The sequence below is a fragment of the Muntiacus reevesi genome, chromosome 4, assembly GCF_963930625.1.
Source record: "Muntiacus reevesi chromosome 4, mMunRee1.1, whole genome shotgun sequence".
Taxonomy (NCBI): domain Eukaryota; kingdom Metazoa; phylum Chordata; class Mammalia; order Artiodactyla; family Cervidae; genus Muntiacus; species Muntiacus reevesi.
This window is the reverse complement of record NC_089252.1, coordinates 35,223,615-35,247,829: the sequence shown is the minus strand read 5'-3', so window position 1 is coordinate 35,247,829 and position 24,215 is coordinate 35,223,615. Positions and strand designations below refer to the sequence as shown.

Genomic DNA, 24,215 nt, shown 5'->3' with positions numbered 1-24,215 from the left:
TACAGACAAAAACCAAGGGAATTTACCATTAAGAGATTGCTCTAAAGCAGTGTTCCAACAAGCACAATCTGACACACAAGGGAATCATAATATTATCAGTACACAGGTTACTTTTTAAATTTTTGTTAAAAATTTTTAATTCTTTGTTAGAAAAAATGTTGTATATAATTTGGGGAATTCCAAGTCATACTTGAAATACTATAAAACAGAAGCGTAACTCTGGGAGCCTCCCTTGCGGTCTAGTGGCTGGGAGTCTAGCTGCCAGTATGGGGGACAAAGATTTGATCCGTGGTCCAGGAGGACTCCACATGCCACAAAGCAACTAAGGCCGTGTGCCACAGCTACTGAAGCCCGCATGCCCTAGAACCTGCGCTCTACAACAAAAGACACCAATGCAAGGAGAAGCCCACATCACAACTAGAGAGTGGCCCCCACTTCCTCAAACTACAGAAATCCCATGTGCAGCAACAAAGACCAGCAGAGCCACAAAAATAAATATCCAGAAAAACATCTACTTCTGCTTTACTGACTCCACCAAAGCCTTTGACTGTGGATCACAACAAACTGTGGACAATTCTTCAAGAGATGGGAATACCAGACCGCCTGACCTGCCTCTTGAGAAATCTGTATGCAGGTCAGGAAGCAGCACTTAGAACTGGACATGGAACAACAGACTGGTTCCAAGTCAGGAAAGGAGTACATCAAGGTATATTGTCACCCTGCTTATTTAACTTGGCTGGATGAAGCACAAGCTGAAATCAAGATTACCGGGAGAAGTATCAATAACCTCAGATATGCAGATGACACCACCCTTATGGCAGAAAAGTGAAGAAGAACTAAAGAGCCTCTTGATGAAAGTGAAAGAGGAGAGTGAAAAAGTTGGCTTAAAACTCAACATTCAGAAAACTAAGATCGTGGCATCTGGTCTCATCACTTCATGGCAGATAGATAGGGAAGCAATGGAAACAGTGAGACACTTTATTTTGTGGGGCTCCAAAATCACTGCAGATGATGACTGCAGCCATGAAATTAAAAGATGCTTGTTCCTTCGAAGAAAAGTTATGACCAACCTAGACAGCACACTAAAAAGCAGAGACATTACTTTGCCAACAAAGGTCCATCTAGTCAAGGTTATGGTTTTTCCAGTAGTCATGTATGGGTGTGAGAGTTGGACTATAAAGAAAGCTGAGTGCCGAAGAATTGAAGCTTTTGAACTGTGGTGTTGGAGAAGACTCTTGAGAGTCCCTTGGACTGCAAAGAGATCCAACCAGTCCATCCTAAAGGAAATGAGTTATGAATATTCATTGGAAGGACTGATGCTGAAGCTGAAAGTCCAATACTTTGACCACCTGATGCGAAGAGCTGACTCATTTGAAAAGACCCTGATGATGGGAAAGATTGAAGGTGTGAGGAGAAGGGGAAGATAATGGATGGCATCACCAACTCAATGGACATGAGTTTGAGCAAGCTCCGGGACTTGGTGATGGACAGGGAGACCTGGCATACTGCAGTCCATAGGGTCACAAAGAGTCAGACACGACTGAACTGAAAACTTTGGGAAGGAAGTGATTAGAGATAAAAGTACTCTAAATTCTTTAATATGGAAGAAGTGAGATGTCTGAAGATAAATATGCATTTTTAAATTTCAGAGACAACCAGGAAAATAAACATATAAATTCTAAAATATTAAGAGAAAAAACGTAGAACAGTGTTTTTCAAAAGCAACAACAAAAAGTTGCAACCAATTAAAAAAACAGAAATAACGGGATAAAAATATTTTAATTGGTATAAAAAGTTTCTACCTATGTATCAATTTCCAAAATAAAGATAACAATGACCAGGTCAAACAATGTCATACCAGACCTACAAAACAAAGCACACAAACAATAAAGCAACTGCCATACACAAACTCAATCTCCACACAACAAAACATAAACCTGCTCCCACACAATGCATATATACAAACACCCCACACAATATACAAATAAACCACACAACATGTATGCATATTTAGAGTGCTCCAACACACACACACAATGTATATAACACCAACAATAAAAAGAACATCTTAAAGAGACAGAGAAAACAGACACCATATATTCTGAGAAACAAAGATAAGAATGACAATAGACTTTTCACTGTAAAATATGCAAGTCAGTAGAAAATGGGAGTGGCATTTCTAACATACTGAAATTTTTTAGAAAGCGAAAGTGAAACTTGCTCAGTCATGTCTGACTCTTTGCAACCCCATGGACTATACAGTTCATGGAATTCTCCAGGCAAAAATACTGAAGTGGGTATCCTTTCCCTTCTCCAAGGGATCTTCCCAACCCAGGTCTCCCGCATTGCAGGCAGATTTTTTTTACCAGAGTCAACCTAAAATTCTATACTCAACAAAAATTTCTTTAAAAAGGGGAAAGAGAGTAGGGAGAGATCCAGACTTAATCAGATATTCAAAAGCTGAAAAAATTTACTGACAGCAATCTTGAATTACAAAAACTGTTGAAAGACCTTCAGAAATGAAAATTATTCTGTGAATTTAAACAAAGGAATGAAGACTACCAGAAATGGTAAATATGTGGGTAAACATAGACTGACTCACGGACTCAAACTGATGCTTGTATATGAATGTTTACAGCAACACTATTTACAATATGCAAAAAAAGGTAAAAACAAGACAAGTGTCCTTTAACCAATGAATGGAAAAACGTAGTATAGCTGCATAATTCAGCCATAAAAAGGGATGAAGTTCTAATAAAAGCTACAACATGGGTGAACCTTGAAAACATTATGATAATTGATATAAACCAAATGACGAAATGAAATAAACAAAATGACAAATACTGTATGATTCCTCTTAAATGAGGTACCAAGAACACGCAAATTCACTGAGACAGAAAGTAGAACTGTGGTTATCAGCAGGTGGAGAGGCAGAGAATACAGGGTTATTGTTTAATGGGTACAGAGTTCCAGTTTGGGGAACACAAAAAATTTTGAAACTACATAATGGTAATGGTTGTAAAACACTGAATATAATTAATGTCACTGAATAATACATTTTAATGTAATGCTGTATTTTTACCATGTTTTTAAGAAAATGACTGTTAAAAAGACACTCATAGAAACAGAGCAGAAAACTGGCTGACAGAGGCTGGAGAGTGTGGGAAACAGAGGTTGGTAAAAGAGCACAAACTTTCACCGATAAGATGAGGAGGCCTGAGGAGCTAATGTATATAACATCGTAAGTACAGCCAGCAACACTGTATTGTGCAACTGAAATCTGCTAAGAGAGTAGAACTGTGATAAATTAAAGATGCATACTATGAATCCTAATTACCAGTAAAACAACAGAATAACAGCTAATAAATCAATTAAGGAAATAATGGAGACACACATACACATATACTCAATTTGAAATAAGGCAGAAAAAAGGGAAACGGGAGGGGGGGATAAATAACAAAGATGGTAACCAAGCATACTGATAATCATATTAAATGCAACTGGTCTAAAGAAAGTTAAAGTGAAAGTTGCTCAGTCGTGTCCAACTGTTTGCACCCTATGGAATATACAGTCCATGGAATTCTCCAAGTCAGAATACTGGAATGGGTAGCCTTTCCCTTCTCCAGGGGATCTTCCCAACCAGGGATGGAACCCAGGTCTCCTGCATTGCAGGCGGATTCTTTACCGAGCCACAAGGGAAGCCCAGTTGGTCTAAGCATCTCCATTAAAGGGCAGAGATCATTAAATTTCAATACACAACTAAATGCTGCCTAAAAGAAACTCTTTAAATATAAAGAGACAAAAAATATATATATAAAGAGACAGTAGATTAAAAGGTTGGAGAAAGAGTTATCAGTTTAATACTAATGACAATGAAGCTGTAGGAAATATATGACTATTAGAAAAGTTAACAAAACAATTGGAGAAGGAAATAGCTACCCACTCCAGTATTCTGGCCTGGAGAATTCCAAGGACTGTATAGTCTATGGAGTCACAAAGAGTCTGACACAGCTGAGCAAATTTCACACACACACAATAAGAGTAGCACCAGGAAATGAAGAACGAACAATGAAACAAATATGCAGGTAAATAAAACAGACTACTTTTTTCTGCTTGAGATTTTAAAATTACATTAGACTACTGAAATAAAAATAACACTGTATGATGTAGTTCTCAATGTGTGTAGCAGTAACACTTAAAACTAAATAATCAATGGGAGAGAGTTAAAATACCTAAATAATTTGGTGAATTTCTGTAATTCACTTTAAGTGGCAAATGTCCATACTTAAGAGTATTCCCTGGAGTAACCATCAAAAAATAAAGTATATATTAAAAAACACTATAAAGAAAATGGTATAGCAAAATATGTTCAAGTAAACCACAAAAAGGCCCAGAAAAGATAGATGCAAAACAAAAGGAACAAACAGAAAAGTTAAAACAGGACATATCTAAGTACTAATGTATCAATAATTACAGTAAAATGGCAGACTGAATTTAAAAATGACCCAACTATATGTTGTCTATAAGAAACTCATTACAAACATAATGATATAGGTATTTTAAAAGAAAACAGATATGAAAAGATACACCAAACATGAACCAAAGGAAAGCTGGAATGGCTACAGTAGCACATAAAATACACTTCAGAGCTAGAAATTACAGGGACATAGCAGCATTATGGGGGAGGGTATGGCAACCCACTCCAGTATTCCTGCCTGGAGAAGCCCCATGGACAGAGGTGCCTGCTGGGCTGCAGTCCACGGGGTCGCAGAGTAGGACACGACTGAGTGACTACGCACAGCACACAGCAGCATTATAAAATGATGACAGGGTCAGTTCACAGAAAAGTTCTAACAATCCTAATTGTGCATAAACAAAATAACACAAGTTAAAGATACACAGAGCAAAAATTCAGAAAACTGAAAAGAGAAGATCAACAAACCTGCAAATAAGTGGAGTTCTTCAATACCCCTCTCTAAGTCACTGCTACACAGAAAATCAACAAAGGAAAAGAAAGAACTGAATAATATCATTCACTGATGGAATCTAATTGAATGTTACAGAACGCTACTCCCAACCACAGCAAATACACATTCTTTTCAGGGACACAGAAAATTCACCAAAATATAGATTATATCCTATATCATAAAACAAATCTCAACAAATTTAAAAGAACGGAAACAACATAGAGCATGTTTTCTGACTACAATTAAACTAGAAAGGCAAGAAAATCTAAAGGGAACATTTGAAAATTGAACAACACATTCCAAAGAAGATCCATGGGTCAAAAAATGAAGCTGCAAGGAAAACAAAAGTTACACTAAAATCAATGAAAGTGAAATTAAAGCATGTTAAAATTTGTGGGATACAGTAAAAGTAGTCCTGAGAAGAAAACTTTTAACATAAAATACTCAACTTAGAAAAGAAGTAAAAAAAAAAAAAGAAAAAAACTCTTTTAAGATTCTACATCAAGATACTACCAAAAAAAGCATGTAAACCCAAAATAAGAAGGGTATATATGATAAAGATCAAAAATCAAAGAATTTGAAAACAGAAAACAAATCAAACACCGGCTCTTACAACATTACCAATAACTATATGCCAATAAAATTGAAAATTTAATGAAATGGAGTAATTTCTAGTAAAAACAGAATGCACCAACACTAAATCAATAGTGGAAAGCCAAAATATACTTATAACCCTATAGAGAAGTCAAAGCAATAGTTAAAAATCCTCTCACAAAAAACAGACCAGACCCAAATGGTTTCCCAAGTGAGTTTTATCAAACTTTTATTAAGTGGTTTAAAGTATAAATTATAATTTATCACTTTGGAAAATAATTCACCACTACTTTGTAAGTAACATTCATTTTTATAACCTACCAATTCCCTCCTAGGTATTCACCTAACAGCTTATGCAGATATGGACCAGGAAACATACGTAACAGAACACTCCATACACAGCACACGCGTAAGATAACACCGCCAGCAGCTGCTAAGAATCGGGGAGAAAGTCAAATGCCTGCTGACTGGAGACGATAAATACGGCGAGGTTTCTTTTTGGTGTACACAAAAGATTACACAGTTGTGAAAATGAATGAACTATAGACCCCACACAAGTAAAAAATCTTAGTAAGCTAACACCAAATGAAAATGCAAGTCCCTTGTAGGTCAACATACAGTATGATTATGTTTTGTATTATCAAAAACAAGGAAAATTAGATATACACATTTCACTAATAAAAAAGGAAACAAAAACAATGCAAAATACTTGTTAACTTTGGTGGAGGAATAGGTAGAATAAGTGAGGAGGACACAGAAGTAAGTCACAGGAAATATTCTACTTATCAGATTGGGGGCAAATTCTGGTTATTCAGCTTATTAAATTTTTTAAAAGTAAATGTCTTGAATTGATATACTGTCATAAATCAAGAATTATAGCTAATTAAATTCTATGAACATACTGTCTACTAAAAAAACAGTTAAATAGGTTCAAAGACTTCAATTACTGTAACAATACTTCTTGCAAATAAGCTGAAAATACCCTCCCCTAAACATTCTCCTTAAAACACATATGGGAAAGTATATCAAAAGTTTGGGATGGGGCAACTCAGAGATAAAACAATATATACATACTTAATCTGATTCAAAACTAAGGAATTCTGTTCACTGATTAGAAAAGGACATTCATAATGACCAGGCAGTAAGCTTCCTTTTCCATTCATGAAAGCCCAACCTAAGCAAAATCCCTATTATAACAAATAAGGCCAAAAATAGTAATTTCCAATAAGTTTTATACTTGTGTAAATGAGTCCAGAAAATCCCTATGTCCACACTCAAGGGAAATATAAATCTCCCTTCATGAAGAGAAATACAAGCATAAATATAATTCAAGACCTTAAGAAACAACTTTGCATCACAGAAGTAGTTCCTCTGAAGAACTTAAAGTTGCCTCCTTCAAAATAAATTTATATAACAGTCTAAAAGAATCTCAGAAAATATCTCACTCTTATTCTTGATTCAATATAAGAGGACATATTAGAAAACAGAAGCAAAATCTTTATAAAACTATGTCATAAAAATTTTAGAAAGTAAGAAAAAGGAATAGATGATCAAATTAGTAAAAAGAAACTAAAAACAATGCAAGTGATTGCCAGGAAATATGGTAGAGTGACTATATATATGTATATTTATATCTCACTATCTCAAATCTACCAGAGGGGAAAAAAAAATCAGGTTCAATGAAGACAGCTTCATCTTCACAAAAGTGACAAATGGCCACATATCCCTAACTGAGCTCTAGAATGTACCTGTGAGACACAATGAAAATAACCAAATCAAAGTAGGGTGGCTACATGTTACATTCTCATTCTCTAAATTCAACTAAATGCAAATATCTACTTGAAATATCATCTTCATCGCAGAAAAATACTGAAGACAAAGGAGCTTTTTCTTTAGGGAAAATCCTGTTAGAAGTCCATTTCTACAACCTAAAAATGGCATGGGAAGTGAGCCATGTGGCATGCTATTTTTATTTTCCCAAAAATGGTTGACTTGAGTTGAGAGCGTTTCAATTACTGAGCAAGCTGATGGTGCAGAAAGTAGCACTGATCCAACACATACCTGAATTATGGCCACCCAGTGACCTAACTAATGTCACCTTTCTTCCACAAAATAGATTAAATGAAAAAACAGTAATACAACAATGTCCGTAGGTACCTAACTTAACTTATAAGGCAATGACTAACAGTGCCTCATTCATGAGCAAATTTCCTGTATCCAGGTAATGTTCCGTATCTTAGGGGCTTGGATTACACAAGTGTACTACACACTCGTCAAAACCCAGTTAATTGAATGATCACTTCCAGAATGGCACATTAAGAACCTATGAAAATCCACTTTGTTAAAAGCAAAAGCAATAACTGAAAAAATTGTCAAAATCAACTTTTTCAAAACTCCACAAATATTAACGTCTTATTTTCAAATATGATTCTATTCAAATAAAAGGTAGAATTGTTTAAAAAAAAAAAAAATTAAAAAAAAAAAACTCCACAAATATTAACGTCTTACCAATAATCCAAGGAGTGGTTATTTAAGACACATCGATGAGTCTTTGGTAAAAACTGTTACCTGTTATGTTTTCACATATTCTATCCCATTTCCCTCCACCAGCTCTACAGTAGCCTTGAAAACCAACAGCCCTGCAGTCATGGTGAAAACTGACAGCCTAGGAGTCGCTGGAATAAGTTTGGAGTTTCCCAGAAGTTCCTTCCCCATAGAACTGCCATTATTGGATCTGAAACCTCCACTTGCAGGGTTTGCCTTTATTTGACCTAACTCAGAACTTGCTCAGTGTGAAAAGCATTTTCCCTAGGTCATTTGTCAGAAGCAATCAGGGGCAGATGTTTATCATCATAGCTGACTGAGGCAATGAAAACAGCTGGGAAAAAAAAACACAAATCTGGCCAAAAATTTAGAAGGAAAAGCTGGAGGATGGAAGGTCCATAGTGGTTTTGAAAAGCTCCAACACATTCACGAGAATCAAGAAGATCACACTCCTATTCAGGACTGTATTTATACTCAAAAAAGTACTGAGAAGGCCCTAACCTCTCATTTATGGCTGACTTTGATATTCAGTGCAAGCAAGAGTTACAAGCTAAGGCAGAGCAGTCCACTTCCTGTAGGAACATTAAAAACATGGCCCATGTGCACACAAAACCCCTTGGCAAGAGCTGGAAGACTCAATGGTTCCAGACACTTAAGAAAAATGTCTAGTCATCAACTGACCATTAGATTAACTGAGCAGAGACTTCAGAGGCAACACAATATAAAGAATACAGGTTTTACAGAATTAGTCTAGGGAAGTCACTACACAAGCAACAAAAAGACAAAAGGAACAGTAAGTCATGGGTGTGCGTGCGTGTTAAATCGCTCAGTCCTGTCTGACTTTGCAACCCCCACAGACTGTAGCCCACGAGGCTTCTCTGTCCATGGGATTCTCTAGGCAAGAACACTGGAGCAGATTGCCATTCCCTTTTCCAGGGGATCTTCCTGACCCAGGAATTGAACCCAAGTTTCCCTCACTGCAGACAGATTCTTTACCATTTGAGCTACAGAAAAGTTCCAATAAACCCTGGGAAGGGAGATAAATTTAATTTCCAGATCTGCCACACTACATTATTTAAATATCCTGTTCTAAACAGAAAGCTATGTGCCACACCAAGAAATATTAAAATCTGACCTACACACAGGAGAAACAGCTCCCAGTAGAAACTGTCCCAGAGAAAGCCCAGGTCTTAACTAGACTTACCAGACTAAGATTTAAGTCAGCTATTTTATAACAAATGCTGGAGAGGATGTAGAGAAAAAGCAACCCTGCTCCACTGTTGGTGGGAATGTCACTTAATGAAGCAACTATGGAAAACATTATGGAGCTTCCTCAAAAACTAAAAACAGATCATATTGCCATATGATCTGGCAATCCTACTCCTGAGCATGTATCTGGACAAAAATACACATGCACCCCCATGCTCACAGCAGCACCACTCAGAATAGCCAAGACACAGAAACAACCTAAATATCCACTGACAGATGAGGGATGACAAAGATGTGGTGCATACATACAATGGAATGCTACTCAGACACAAAAAAGAATGAAACAGTGCCATGTGCAACAACGTGAATGGACCTAGAGATTATCACACTAATTGAAGTCAGAAAAGAGAAAGACAAATACTGTATGATATCACCTATATGTGGAATCTAAAATATGACACAAATGAACATTTATATAACAGAAACAGGCTCAAAGACATAGAGCACGGACTTGTAATTGCCAAGGGAAGAAAGTGGGAGAGGGATGGAGCGGGAGTTTGGAGTTAGCAGATGCAAACCAGTATACGTAAGATGGATAAACAAGGTCCTACTGTATAGCACAGGGAACTATATTCAGTATTCTGTGATAAACCATAATGGAAAAGAATTGTTTTTAAAAAAGAATATATATATATGTATAAATGAATCACTGCTGTACAGTATAAATTAACACAGCACTGAAAATCAACTATATTTTAATTTTTAAAAATTTTAAAAATAAATCAGCTATTTTAAATACATTCAGTGAACTAATAAATTATTTCTAATGAAGTAAAGTATGAAAACAATATTTCACCAAATATAGACTATCAGTAAAAAACAGAAACTACAAAGAACCAAACAAATTCTGGATAAAAAAAAAGAAAACCTCAAAAGAAATGTCAATAAGGTGACTCATGAACAGATATGAACAGGCAGAAGAAATAATCGGTGAACTTAAAGACAGGTTGATTGAAATTATTCAGTTCAAGAAATGAAACAAAGATGAGCCACATAAGGACAGGAGAGGAAGAATATTTGAGTAATGGCCAAAAACTTCCCAAATTTGATGAAAATCTTCATCTAGACCTCAAAGAAGTTCAACAAACACCAAATATAATCAACTTAAAAACCATATATACCACAATCCAAGTATCAAAAGTCAGAGACAAAAAGAGAACTTTGAAAGTGAAAGAGAGAAGTGACTAATCACATACAAGGGATACTCAAGATTAAAAGCTGATTGCTCATCAGAAACTATGGAATCAGAAGACAGTAGGTTAACACATTTGAAGTATTGCCAGAAAAAGACTGTCAACCAAGAACTCTTTATTCAGCACAAGTAGCCTTCAAAACTGAAGGGGAAATTAAGACACTGACAGATAAAACCTGATGGAATCTGTCATTAGCGGATCTGCTATGAAATACCTACTGAAGAAGAGTCTGCTGAACAAACTGGAAAGACTTCAGAAAGTAATCTGAATACAAGAAAAAATAAAGAATAAAGTAGAGGTAACTATATAAATGGAAAAGGACAGTGTATTTTTTACAACTCTGCCAATCTGATTTAAAAAACAGCTGTTTAAAGCACTAACTATATAACAGTATTGACAGGGTTATAAGGTATGTCATCGTTTATATGAAAATAATAATACAAAGGAGAGGGGAATAAAGTTATATAGAAACAAAGTTTTTGTGCATTATTGATATTAAACTGGCATTTATCCAAAGTGGACTGTTTAAAATGTTAATTGAAATCCCTAAGAAACACAAATGAAGTAGATTAACAACTATCCAAAGAATACCAGTGATTGCAATGAGAGGCAGCATTGACTGTAAACGGGTACAGGGTTTCTTTTGGAGTATGAAAACGTTCAGAATTAGTTGTGATGACTGCACAACTTTGTTATGAATTATATGACCATAAAAATAAATGCATTTAATGAAGATATACTTAAGACAGATGGGAGCATTTCAAGGCAAATTTTACCTCAGAAGAAAAAATTGAATTCTACATAATGATATCAACACTTGATGCAACAGGAGAAAGTTTACTGGTATCTGTAATTTACTTTGAACTGAACCAAAAAATAAGTTGACCTGGACTTCCCTGGTTGTTAGTGGATGAGAATCCACCTGCCAAAGAAGGGTACACAAGTTCGATCGTTGCTCTGAGACGATTCCACATGCTGTGGAGCAACTAAGTCCATGCGCCCTAACTATGGGGCCATCTGCTACAACTACTGAGGCCCCCTCACTGCAACTACTGAAGTCTGTGTACCTAGAGCCAGGGCTCTGCAACAAGAGAAGCCACTGCTCTCACACCTAGAGAAAGCCAACACATAGCAACAAAGACCCAGCCAGTCAAAAATAATTAAGTAATGTTTTTAAAAGTTTTTAAGTCTTTCAGAGTTTTTAAAAATGACCTAAAGGTTAGCTAGCAAATTTGACAAACTCAGCAGCAGCCACAGGACTGGAAAAGGTCAGTTTTCATTCCAATCCCAAAGAAAAGCAATGCCAAAGAAGGCTCAAACTACCACACAACTGCACTCATCTCACACGCTAGCAAAGTAATCCTCAAAATTCTCCAAGCCAGGCTTCAACAGTACATGAACTGTAAACTTCCAAATGTTCAAGCTGGTTTTAGAAAAGGCAGAGGAAGCAGAGATCAAATTGCCAACATTCGTTATATCATCGAAAAAGCAAGAGAGTTCCAGAAAAGCATCTATTTCTGTTTTTTGACTATTCTATAGCCTTTGACTGTGTGGATCACAACAAACTGTGGACAATTCTTCAAGAGATGAGAATACCAGACCACCTGACCTGCCTCCTGAGAAATCTGTATGCAGGTCAGGAAGCAGCACTTAGAACTGGACATGGAACAACAGACTGGTTCCAAGTCAGCAAAGGAGTACATCAAGGCTATATATTGTCACCCTGTTTATTTAACCTACATGCAGAGTACATGATAAATGCTGGGCTGGATGAAGCACAAGCTGGAATCAAGATTGCCGGGAGAAATATCAATAACCTCAGATATGCAGATGACACCACCCTTATGGCAGAAAGTGAAGAAGAACTAAAGAGCCTCTTGATAAAAGTGAAAGAGCAGAGTGAAAAAGCTGGCTTAAAGCTCAACATTCAGCAAACCAAAATCATGGCATCTGGTCTCATCACTTCATGGCAGATAGATGGGGAAGCAATGGAAACAGTGAGACACTTTATTTTGTAGGGCTCCAAAATCACTGCAGATGGTGACTGCAGCCATGAAATTAAAAGACACTTGCTCCTTGGAAGAAAAGTTATGACCAGCCTAGACAGCATACTAAAAAGCAGAGACGTTACTTTGCCAACAAAGGCCTGTCTAGTCAAAGCTATGGATCTTCCAGTAGTCACGTACGGATGTGAAAGTTGGACTATAAAGAAAGCGGAGTATAAAAGAACAGATGCATTTGAACTGTGATGTTGGAAAAGACTAGAAAGTCCCTTGGACAGAAAGGAGATCCAACCAGTCCATCCTAAAGGAAATGAGTCCTGAATATTCATTGGAAGGACTGATGCTGAAGCTGAAACTTCAATACTTTGGCCACCTGATGCAAAGAACTGACTCATCTGAAAAGACCCTGATGCTGGAAAAGATTGAAGGTGGGAAGAGAAGGGGATGACAGAGAATGAGATGGTTGGATGGCATCACTGACTCAATGGACATGAGTTTGAGCACGCTCCAGGAGCTGGTGATGGACATGGAGGCCTGGCATGCTGCAGTCCATGGGGTTGCAAAGAGTCAGACACAACTGAGAGACTGAACTAAACTGAAAGGTTGGTGGAATAAAAAGAGATGTGGTAAAGCAACTGTCAATGGTAGAAACTTAGTATGAATATGTTGCGTACTGACTACAGAATTGCAACTTTTCTGTATGTTTGAAAATATTTATAAAATGTTGAGGGAAAGAATAGTGTTCAGTGAACACTCAGGAGATCCAGTTGGTAGACTGTTCTACAACTAGCCTGAACAATTAAAAAAAAAAAAAAAAGACTTCATGAAAGACAAATACAGGGAATTATAGAATAAAGGAGGCAAGAAAGACATGACAAACGGAATCTGAATATGGACATTATATTAGCTATTTTGAATCACTAAGAAATGTCTTGAGTGTAATAATGATATTATGGCTATTTATGAGAACACAGCTGTGAAGGAAATAACATGGTACAGTTATTAAGCAGTAAAATATCGATTTTGCAACTTACAAATGATTTAGAAAGAGAAACTGTGTTCTGTGTGCATGCATGTTCACACCCACACACACACAAACAGAAGATTACAAATGTGGCAAAATGTTAACAGAAATCTAGGTGAAGGATACAGGAGTGCTAAAACTGATTTTTTGACTTATTGCTGGCTTTTTATTTGAAGTTTTTACAATATATCTATTAATTTGAAATTTTTCAAAATAAAAGAGAGGAAAGGGTTGTACCAAAGTGAATGAGACTTTTAAATAATATTGTCAAAATAGAACTCTCCAATTCATCCCCCACTACTGTCCTCTTCAAAATGCTCTAACATTGGCTTCCTTTTGTCTCTCAAATGAAACACGGTGATCACAGTTTCAGGGTCTTTGTCTTTGCTGATGTCCTTCTACTTGGAATGCTCTTGCCCTAGATTTTCACTTTGGGTGTTTCTTTTCTAATCACTCAAGCCTCAACTGAAATGTAACCTCAAATCACCTCTTCTAATTCTTCTGATTCTCTTCTAATCACCTCACCTAAAGAAGACAGCCATTAGGCTCTAACATGTTACTTGATATTTTCTTATCAATAACTGAAGTGCTTATATAATTTTTTGGTTTACTTTAGGCTTTTCCTCTACTACAACATAAACTACAGTCAAGACAGTCAGCTGCTTTATATTTTTAGGCTATCCTTCCTTTTCTTCCATAGCTTATTCCCTATATACGAACATCCTTATATTCAGTGAAAAAAAAAAAAACTGGAAGCAGTAAAACAGTTGATTTTTTTCTCTATAGGAGCAGAAGCTAGAGCAGTGTGAGGGAGGGGGTTACAACCGACACCAACAGAAACTGGACTGAGCTAAGGGACTGATGGTTCTGGGTTCACAGACAGTATGAGTACATGACCGCTGTAACAACTGTGTGTCTGGGTGCAATATCCATAAAGCTAGGATCAGATCCAACAACAGGTAGACTTCCTCCAAAAATTAAAATTTCCCTAAGATTTGAATTAGGTTTAAAAGGCTCCACTTCTTTCAACTCTTCCACTTGATTTAACTAACACTTTTTTTGACCCTTTGCCCCAATCTGCCATCTGTCCTCTTTTCATTTTTACCGAATATTTCTATCTTATGCTAAATTCTATCTTTAGACTATGAAAGATCACTGTTTTCTTTATGGCTATTTTATAAATCTTTGAAGTGGCATGTACTCGTGAAAATGGTGAATAAGAACAGTTGCAGAAAAATCTGAGGCCAAGAATGAGAAGGAATAGCTACCATGCTGCTGCTAAGTCGCTTCAGTCGTGTCTGACTCTGTGCCAACCCCATAGACGGCAGCCCACCAGGCTCCCCGTCCCTGGGATTCTCCAGGCAAGAACACTGGAGTGGGTTGCCATTTCCTTCTCCAGTGGATGAAAGTGAAAAGTGAAAGTGAAGTCGCTCAGTCGTGTCCAACTCCTAGCGACCCCAGGGATTGCAGTCTACAAGGCTCCTCCGTCCATGGGAATTTGCAGGCAAAAGTACTGGAGTGGGTTGCCACTGCCTTCTCAGAATAGCTACCATGATAGCTTGTATTTACTGACTGCTTATCATTTGCCAGGCTCTAAGGATTTTACATGCACTAACTCATCTGGTTTTCACAAAACCTTAGGTGGTATTATCCCCATTTTACAGATATGTAAACTGAGACAAAGAGAAGTAAAGTACCTTGACCAGTGTCATACAACTAGTAAAGCTAGAATTCAGATGAGGCCAAATGATCCCAGAGCCCTTGCTTTTCACTTTTCTCATCATGGCACGGAAGGCTTTACAAAGTTGATGAAAACTCTGAGTGTTGAAATCTCAGAAATGAGAAGGCAAATGCATTAAGTATATTAATTTTACACATTATTGAGACAGATCCTTAAATTTGGGTGACTTTCCTTGATATAACAAAGAGCAAAGGAAACAGGATATGAATAAATACTAACTTCTTAATAAGAATGTTAGTAGATTCTCCCCACATGTGTTTCCTAAATTATAAAACATAGCTTAAACATCAATCCCACTGTGAGGCATGGCTCTAAGTAGAATTCACCTATCTCAAGGACCTAAATCTTTATATCCCTGACAGCTCTGAGTATACTTCGTTTCCTCTATGACATTCTCATTCAGGATGTTTTCTACAAACATATTCCCATACAAAACTCTTGCCTAGACTCTACTCCCTAACAGCTGTGAATGTTTTGTAAAGCAGATCCCTGAAAGAGCCACAGTGAGCTCCAGAGTACTACATGTAGTTCCCTGGACATTTTGCACGAGGTATGAGGTGATTTCTAAAGCCCACTTAAAAAACATTCTACTGTTCTAGACACTATACAGCTTTCTTCAAACTTAAGTTATTAAGAAAAGGGGGAAAACTCCACAATAGGCAACATATCAACCTAACTCCTACACACCTCAGGAAATGCAGAAAGAATCATTCAATGAAGGGTACAATATGATTTATGCAGTTTTGACTTTTTAAGTATTGATCTTAAAAACTTTTATTATAAAACTCTAAATAAATATGCTGATTAACATATATAACTAAAGAAATAGAAGAGTTCTTCTCCTTATTAAAACACCCAGCTGCCCATAAAAAAGTGAGTAAGGTTCTCTAACCTTTCAAAGTCACCTTGCCTTGTAAATTTTGACAACCTATACACGGCCCAGTTGTTAAGCTGTTTAGAGGTCATTCCTCTTCCATTATCTATCACTGCAACGGCAGGTTTTCCTTGTGTTTCATCAAAATGCTATGAAACAAGTTCAAAGACAGGAAAAGTCGTATCAATATTAAAAACATGAAAAGTTCAATATAAAAAATGTGATTCATTGGGCTCACTCATACAACTTTCCAAAAGGCACTCCAGCTATATGAACCAAAGGCCTTCATGTCCTTTAACCTAGAAATTCCATTTCTCAGAATGTAGCTTCAGAACTAGTCAGAGATGTGTACAAAGATCTATAAGGGTGCTCCTGATATCAGCACTGCTTACAATGGCAAAAACAAAGGGAAACAAATCTAAATGTTCAACAGTCATAGACTGATTACATAATTTATATTACACTCAATAAACCAAATTGCATCAGTGGTGTACTACACTGCAGAATAGCCATGATAAGGCAATGTTTACAATCTACTTCTAAGGGAAAATAGAAGATCACAAACAAAACGTACACTATGATCACACATACATGTATACATATATGCATAGGAAAGGGCAAGTGAAAAAATTTTAATGAGACATCAGATAATTATTTCTACTTTTAGTTTATATTTTAATTTTTTTCCAATAAACGTGCAGTACTTTCATAAAAACATAAGTTAATTTGACTTATAGTATTATTTTCTTACCAATTTGATCTGTATTCTTCTAACACCAGTGTTACGAGAAGTAGCAGACAAAGAATTGTCAATTAATTCTGCAAGAGCAAATGCTGGAAGAGAGTGAGAAAACATTACTGCTTAAGTTTTCCCCCCTAAATACATCATACAAAAGTTCAAAGTAGAAGGAACTCTGAAGTACCTTAAGCCATCACTTTTATTTTCCAAAGAGCTAAAATTAAAGCATTATCCTGATTCTAATGACACAAACATAATAAGGCATCATCAGTCACCAACAGCATAAAAAAAGCAGTCACCAACCAGTACTCGTATGGCACTACACAGCACGAGTGAGCCAGCCATGACTCCTGGCTTCAAGAAGTTTATAATCTAAAGACAGACATACACACATCAGAGACAAACAGAAGACCATAACCATAAAATCAAATAATAGTCTGTGGTACGTACTTACATCATGCACAAGTCAAAAGTAAGCACATTTAGGGATGTGGGACAAATATAAAAGTGTCTATTCAGGGCTAATCTAAATACAGGTATCTCGCAACACCAACTTGTGAAATGGCAGAATGTATCTGATTAACTGACACAAAACTGCTCTTAATTTCCTACTATACAACCAGCCTGACTTTCAGTTTATCGGTGGTTCAGCACTATTCTTGCCTGGAAAATCCCAGGGATGGTAGAGCCTGGTGGGCTGTCTGTCGTCTATGGGGTCGCACAGAGTCAGACACGACTGAAGCGACTTGGCAGCAGCAGCAGCGCTATTTCTAACATTCTCCTTTCTCCAGGGTCAGTATCCAAACTACTTCCCACTTTTATCTCCTTAATTAAAAGGGTGAGCATACTAAATTAACGTTTCTTTCACCGAAACGTAACTCAACTTAAGCTGTAATTAACCCACAAAGTAGCATTCCAGCAAGCACTTCCAAATGCTAAACATGTAGGGGATGGCTCCGTTTATAAACTAGTTGGAAAGTAGTCATCACAAATCAGATATGTATAAAGATCTGGCGAAGGGTATTAACTAGATAATGGAGAAGTAGGGACACTGTAGGAAATGGGACGAAAAAGAGTTAAGGGAAATTTCAAAGGAAAAAATGAGTAGAATTTACTATCTGATTAGATATAAAAGGAGCAAGAAAAAGAAATTCAAGGTGGCTTTGAGTGCTTGTTCTAGAAGACTGGAAAAATGGTCATCTTTTTCCATAAAGGGAAAATTCAGATGGAAGGACAGAAAAATTCAGTTTTAGGTGTGATGTCCTACCATTGTACCAAGCTCAATAATGAGTAGAGGTGATGCACAGGGAGCAGGAACAGACCACGCTTAATGGAAAGAGTAAAACTATGGCTATCTCAGTTACTTCTGCAAAATAAGGTCATTACCTAATGTTAGCTAACACACAGGATTAAGGATCAGATGAGAAAATGCTCATAAAGCACTTGACACAGTGTCTGGCTCTGCAGCTGAGAGTAGTGACAGTACCAGCAGCAGTCAAGGTAAAGAAGTACAAGAAGAATTAGTCACGAGAATATTCAGTCATTTGTAACAATTAAAAAAAAAAACACCTGAAATAACCTGCCTGTCTAGTGACAGCAGTATGTATGTAGCTGTCTGTGCACGAAGTTGCTCAGTCGTGCAAGACTCTTTGAGATCCCATGGACTGTAAACCACCAGGTTCCTCTGTTCCTGCGACTCTCCAGACAAGAATACTGGAGTGGGTTGCCATACCCTTCTCCAGAGGATCCTCCCGACCCAGAGCCTGAACCCATGTCTCTGACGTCTCCTGCGCCAGCAGGCAGGTTCTTCATCACTAGCGCCACGTGGGTCTCTCGCACTGCAGGCAGACTCTTTACCCCAAAGCAACAGTTTTTGTTGTTTGGGACTTTAGTCCCCAAAACAACAGCATAGTGTTCAAATAAATTACGTTATCTAAATACTGTGTAAGCCCTAAGATAAATATATACTGACATACATCTTAAAGATGTTCATTACATTTTAAATTAAAAGGCTGGTTTAAAAAGAATGCATGAGTATCAGAGAAATGCAAATCAAAACCACAATGAGGTACCATTACACGCCAGTCAGGATGGCTGCTATCCAAAAGTCTACAAGCAATAAATGCTGGAGAGGGTGTGGAGAAAAGGGAACCCTCTTACACTGTTGGTGGGAATGCAAACTAGTACAGCCACTATGGAGAACAGTGTGGATATTTCTTTAAAAACTGGAAATAGAACTACCATATGACCCAGCAATCCCACTTCTGGGCATACACACCAAGGAAACCAGATCTGAAAGAGACACGTGCACCCCAATGTTCATCGCAGCACTGTTTATAATAGCCAGGACATGGAAGCAACCTAGATGCCCATCAGCAGATGAATGCATAAGGAAGCTGTGGTACATATACACCATGGAATATTACTCAGCCGTTAAAAAGAATTCATTTGAATCAGTTCTAATGAGATGGACGAAACTGGAGCCCATTATACAGAGTGAAGTGAGCCAGAAAGATAAAGAACATTACAGCATACTAACACATATATATGGAATTTAGAAAGATGGTAACGATAACCCTATATGCAAAACAGAAAAAGAGACACAGAAGTACAGAACAGACTTTTGAACTCTGTGGGAGAAGGGGAGGGTGGGATGTTTCGAAAGAACATCATGTATATTATCTATGGTGAAACAGACCACCAGCCCAGGTGGGATGCATGAGTCAAGTGCTCGGGCCTGGTGGGCTGGGAAGACCCAGAGGAATCGGGTGGAGAGGGAGGTGGGAGGGGGGGATCGGGATGGGGAATATGTGTAACTCTATGGCTGATTCATATCAATGTATGACAAAACCCACTGAAAAATAAATAAATAAATAAATAAATTTTTAAAATGCATGAGGAATTCCCTGGCAGTCCAGTAGTTCAGACTCCGGGCTTTCACTGTCAAGGGCCTGAGTTCAATCCCTGGTTAGGGAACTAAGATCCCATAAGCTGTGTGGCACAACAAAAGGGAAAAAAAAAAGTATGCACCATATAATACAAAAAAAAAAAAAAAAAAAAAAAAAACATACATACATACATATATATATATATATATATATGAAAAGGTCTGAAACAATAAACACCAAAGTGTTGGTGGTGGTTACATCTGGGTGGCAGAGATAGGAATATTCTTTGTGTTGTTTTTGTTTATCTATGTTTTCTAATTTTCTACCAACTCTAATGCATATACAATGAAAAAAAATTTAGTAACTAAGTTTACAGGGGACTTCCCTGGTGGTTCAGTGGTTGAGAATCCATCTGCTAACACAGGGGACACAGATTTGATCCTAGTCTGGGAAGATACCACATGCTGTGAGGCAACTAAGCCCATGAGCCTCAATGAAGATCCAGTGCAGCCAAAAATAAATTTTTTTTAAAGAAAGAAAATTTATAGGGAGCTCCCTGGTGACCTAGTGGCTAGGATTCCAGGCTTTCACTGTCAAGGCCCAGGTTCAATCCCTGGTCAGGGAAGTGAGACTCCGCAAGCCACATGGTCAAAAAAAGAAAGAAAGCTTATAATGAATACCTGAACACTTTTGCAGAGTCCAGATGGAAGAGATTCTCTAAATCAAAATAATCCAAGGTAGGACAAAAACTGTCTAATAGTAAAGGTGGGAAGAAATGATAAAGAAACAATAAAGAACACAAACCACTTAGTTGTGCGGTTCAGGTATAACAAATATCTTCTCAAAATGGGAGAAGAGTTTAGGAAGCTAGGAAGAATAACAGGAAAGAAGAGTGTACAGGAGGTAGATGTGTAAGGACACCATCTCTTATGAGTTGAAAAGGAAAGAATTCTCATTTTACGTTAGTTTTAAAGGAGAGGTATCTTTACTTTGATGTAAGATGACTTAGGTAAAAAAGGAAATATATTGTGATGAAGAGATGAAGTAAGGAGGTTCCCAAGAACTGATCATAGTCTTTGAATAAAGTAGAATGAAAGAACTGTTAAAAAGTTTGATCAAGGGAATAAAGGTGAGTGACAGTTTATCACCATCAGTACAAATGGAATACTTACGTAAAGGATTTTGTCCTTCACTTGCATAATATTCATACATGCCACTTTTAACCAATGTGTCATAGTGAGGTAGGAAGTCAATTCGTTCTTTAGTAGCTGTTAGCAGTAACTGATTGACTGACTGTAGCAGGTATAGAGTGACTCCATCTTTAACAGTTTCATCTGAAATCAAGAGGTAACATCTTAAGTGCTAAGCCAGCATCCAAAACACAATGAATTTATAATTTTAAGTACATAAATTATATCTATGAAATGACTTTAAAAATCATACAGGCAAAAAAAAAAAAATCATACAGGCAAATCCCCACACAATGGACTGATCTATAATCAGTTGCGCTGTGTTAAGAATATCAGTGGAATAGGTCCAAATACTTCCACTCATCTGAAACACTCAATTCTTAAATCAAACTGTCACAGAAAATCAAATGAGGAACTAATTAAAGTGGTTATCAATATGAATGGGAAGAATTATTAAATCCAAAAAGGAATCAGGCATGAAAAATTGGCACGTCTTAGAATGTAACCAGGTAGAAAAAGATAATGGAAGAATCCAAGTTGGTCAGGAGAAGTAGCTCTTAAGGGTCCATGAAGAAGACCTGTGGCTGGATGTTGAGCAAGGTCTCATCTTTTGTAGCCATAAGTGATAACTCTTTTCTTATAACCATGCTTGAAAAGTATGAGCTCTGCACAAAGTAGATGTGTAGAACCAGTTTTCTCCCCCATTTCAACAAAGTAAACAAAAATATCAATAGTTTTTGATGCTTATCTATGTAATAAAATAGTCATTACCTTATAATGTACTAGAACATATTAAATATAAAAGCATAAATGCAACGTTGCTTACCAAAGTTATCACTGGTAATTTCTTTCCTACTTGTTGTTGTAATGACAAATTTCTCTCCAGGTGAAATGCCAAGTGTCTACCGAAAATAACAGAATAAAATCAATTATTATAGAAAGGAAATAAATGCACTAGTCAAGTTTACAAGAATATGAAAATACTGATAAGAGTATTATATATACACAATTATATTTTATATATATATAAATATACAATATATATTGTATACAATACAATAAATATACAACAATTAGTACTACATTTTTCTGAGAAATATGTTTTAACATTTTAAAATTTTGCCTTTGCATAATTAACCACAAATCTATCTATAAACTACCAACTTGCTTAACAAGGTAGATTTTTCTGCTATTTTATGTCACCTAAGAACAGTGAACACTTTCAAAGTGTTTAACATCAGCAGAGCTCTCAGACAAAAGACATTATTTTGTGTCAATAATATATTATATGTATTATATAAATATTATATTATATCATATATATTATATAAATATAACAATATATAAAGTAAACTTATTTGGAGCAAAGCATTAACACTTATGTTCATATATATTAAAATACTTAAATATGTAAAAACAGAAGTACTAAACGAAAATAGAGGTTAATACTTTACAAGACTGATACAAAGACTGCCAGGCTATGCAGGATGTCTGTATAAAGAACCTCTGTATCTATTATAACCTCTTCCAAAAGTGTAACTTTAAAAAATTAAGGCAAATTATAAATTAGGGGAGTAAACTGCAACACGAAACAAGTGCTAACATCCTTCAGAGAAAAAAGCCTTCATAAATCAAGATGAAAGTCAACAAAGAGGGAAAAATCATGAACATTAAAAGGACAGGAAAACGTAAATGACCGAAAAAACACATGAAAACCTGAAATTTCACAACAAACCAAATATAAGAATTAGAAAAATGAGTTAATGTTTTCATTAGAATATTACATGTCATTAAAATTAAAAAACACACCCTCTTTCCAAAATCAAACAATAGGGCAACACACAGTTAAAAGATTTGACTTCTATTTCAGGTAATGATGAACTAGTTAATTTAAACCAACCTTACACAGACGATTACTAAAAAAAAATCTAAACTAATGATACTCAAGTCTTCAATATTGATCTAAAAACTCTACTGGTCACTATTGAAACTAATTGAAAACCAACTCCCTACTCTGAACACCAACAAATTAAAGGGAAAGTAGACCATTTATCCTGCTTTCTTGTACCAATCAGACTTCAGGGTAACTATGTATCTCTAATTGATGAAGCAAAGTTGCTCTTTTGCCTCATCAATTAGAGGCAGAGAATTTGTTAATAAATGGAGGAATGGCAATCAGAACAGCATTATCAATGAATGAACCATTAAATTAAAACTTTATTACGAAGGAAGTCAGCTGAACCCACTTGAATCCCACTCTCTCGATCTTACCACTTAACAGTGGTAAGAAACAGAGTGGGTGAAACAGCCATACATTAAGTGCCTTCAGATGTGATATGATATGAAGTACCAAAACCACCTATGAAGTATCTTCTCCCCCCACCCCAGAGAAGCTGAGCCTAAATCTTAAGTCTGTAAAAATAACTTCTAGTTTATGGAGTATGTGGAGTTAGAACAAGCTAAATTACACCATAAAGGAATAGACAAATCCAGAATGTGGAATATGAGAGACAAACCAACTTGATTTCTTCAACAAGTCAATGTTAGGAAAAACAAAAAAGACTGGGGGAAGGTATTTTGCTAAAATGCTCTAAATTTTAAAAGAAATTAAGAAACATAAAAAACCAAGTTCAATACAAGGACCCTGATTAAACAACCATAAGAAGACATTTTTGAGACAAACAAATCTAAGCATGGAATTAACTGTTAGATAATACCATTAAAAATGTTAATTTTGATGGTGTGATAATAAAATGCATGTTGAAGAATACAGGAGTGAAGTAAACTAAGGCCTGGACTATGCTTCAAAAGGCAAAAATGAAGCGAACATGGCAAACACTTAAGAACTGTTGAATGTGGATAATGAGTATATGCAGGTTCATTTTAGGGGAACGACATTACAAACTGGTGAGGAAGAATATTGAGACAGTTAATGGTACAGAAACATTAGAAATCCCCATCTCAACATACATGAAAATAAACCCCAAGAGAACTAAAGCAGCTATGTTTTAATCCAAAATTGTAGAGGAAAAATACGGAAATAATATTGACAGAGAAAAGCATTCCTGAAAATACACAAGAAATGCAAGTCATAAAGGAGAAAAACTGGAAAACATGAAAAGATGCTCATCTTCACTAGTTATCAGAGAAATTAAAACTGGAGGACATGGCAGCCTGCTCCAGTATTCT

At 36.4% G+C, this 24,215-nt stretch overlaps 1 protein-coding gene across 1 annotated transcript in view; it reads right to left on the bottom strand.

Moving 5' to 3' along the window:
- SMCHD1 (structural maintenance of chromosomes flexible hinge domain containing 1) overlaps positions 1 to 24,215 on the bottom strand; it is a 123,420-nt gene that overhangs the window by 89,369 nt on the left and 9,836 nt on the right. Inside the window, exons 2-5 of the mRNA XM_065932515.1 lie at positions 21,853 to 21,928; positions 21,009 to 21,170; positions 16,961 to 17,043; positions 16,228 to 16,358 (exon numbers count right to left, since the gene is read on the bottom strand). Coding sequence (XP_065788587.1) covers positions 16,228 to 16,358; positions 16,961 to 17,043; positions 21,009 to 21,170; positions 21,853 to 21,928 — 452 coding nt within the window. The remainder of the gene's footprint in view (positions 1 to 16,227; positions 16,359 to 16,960; positions 17,044 to 21,008; positions 21,171 to 21,852; positions 21,929 to 24,215) is intronic.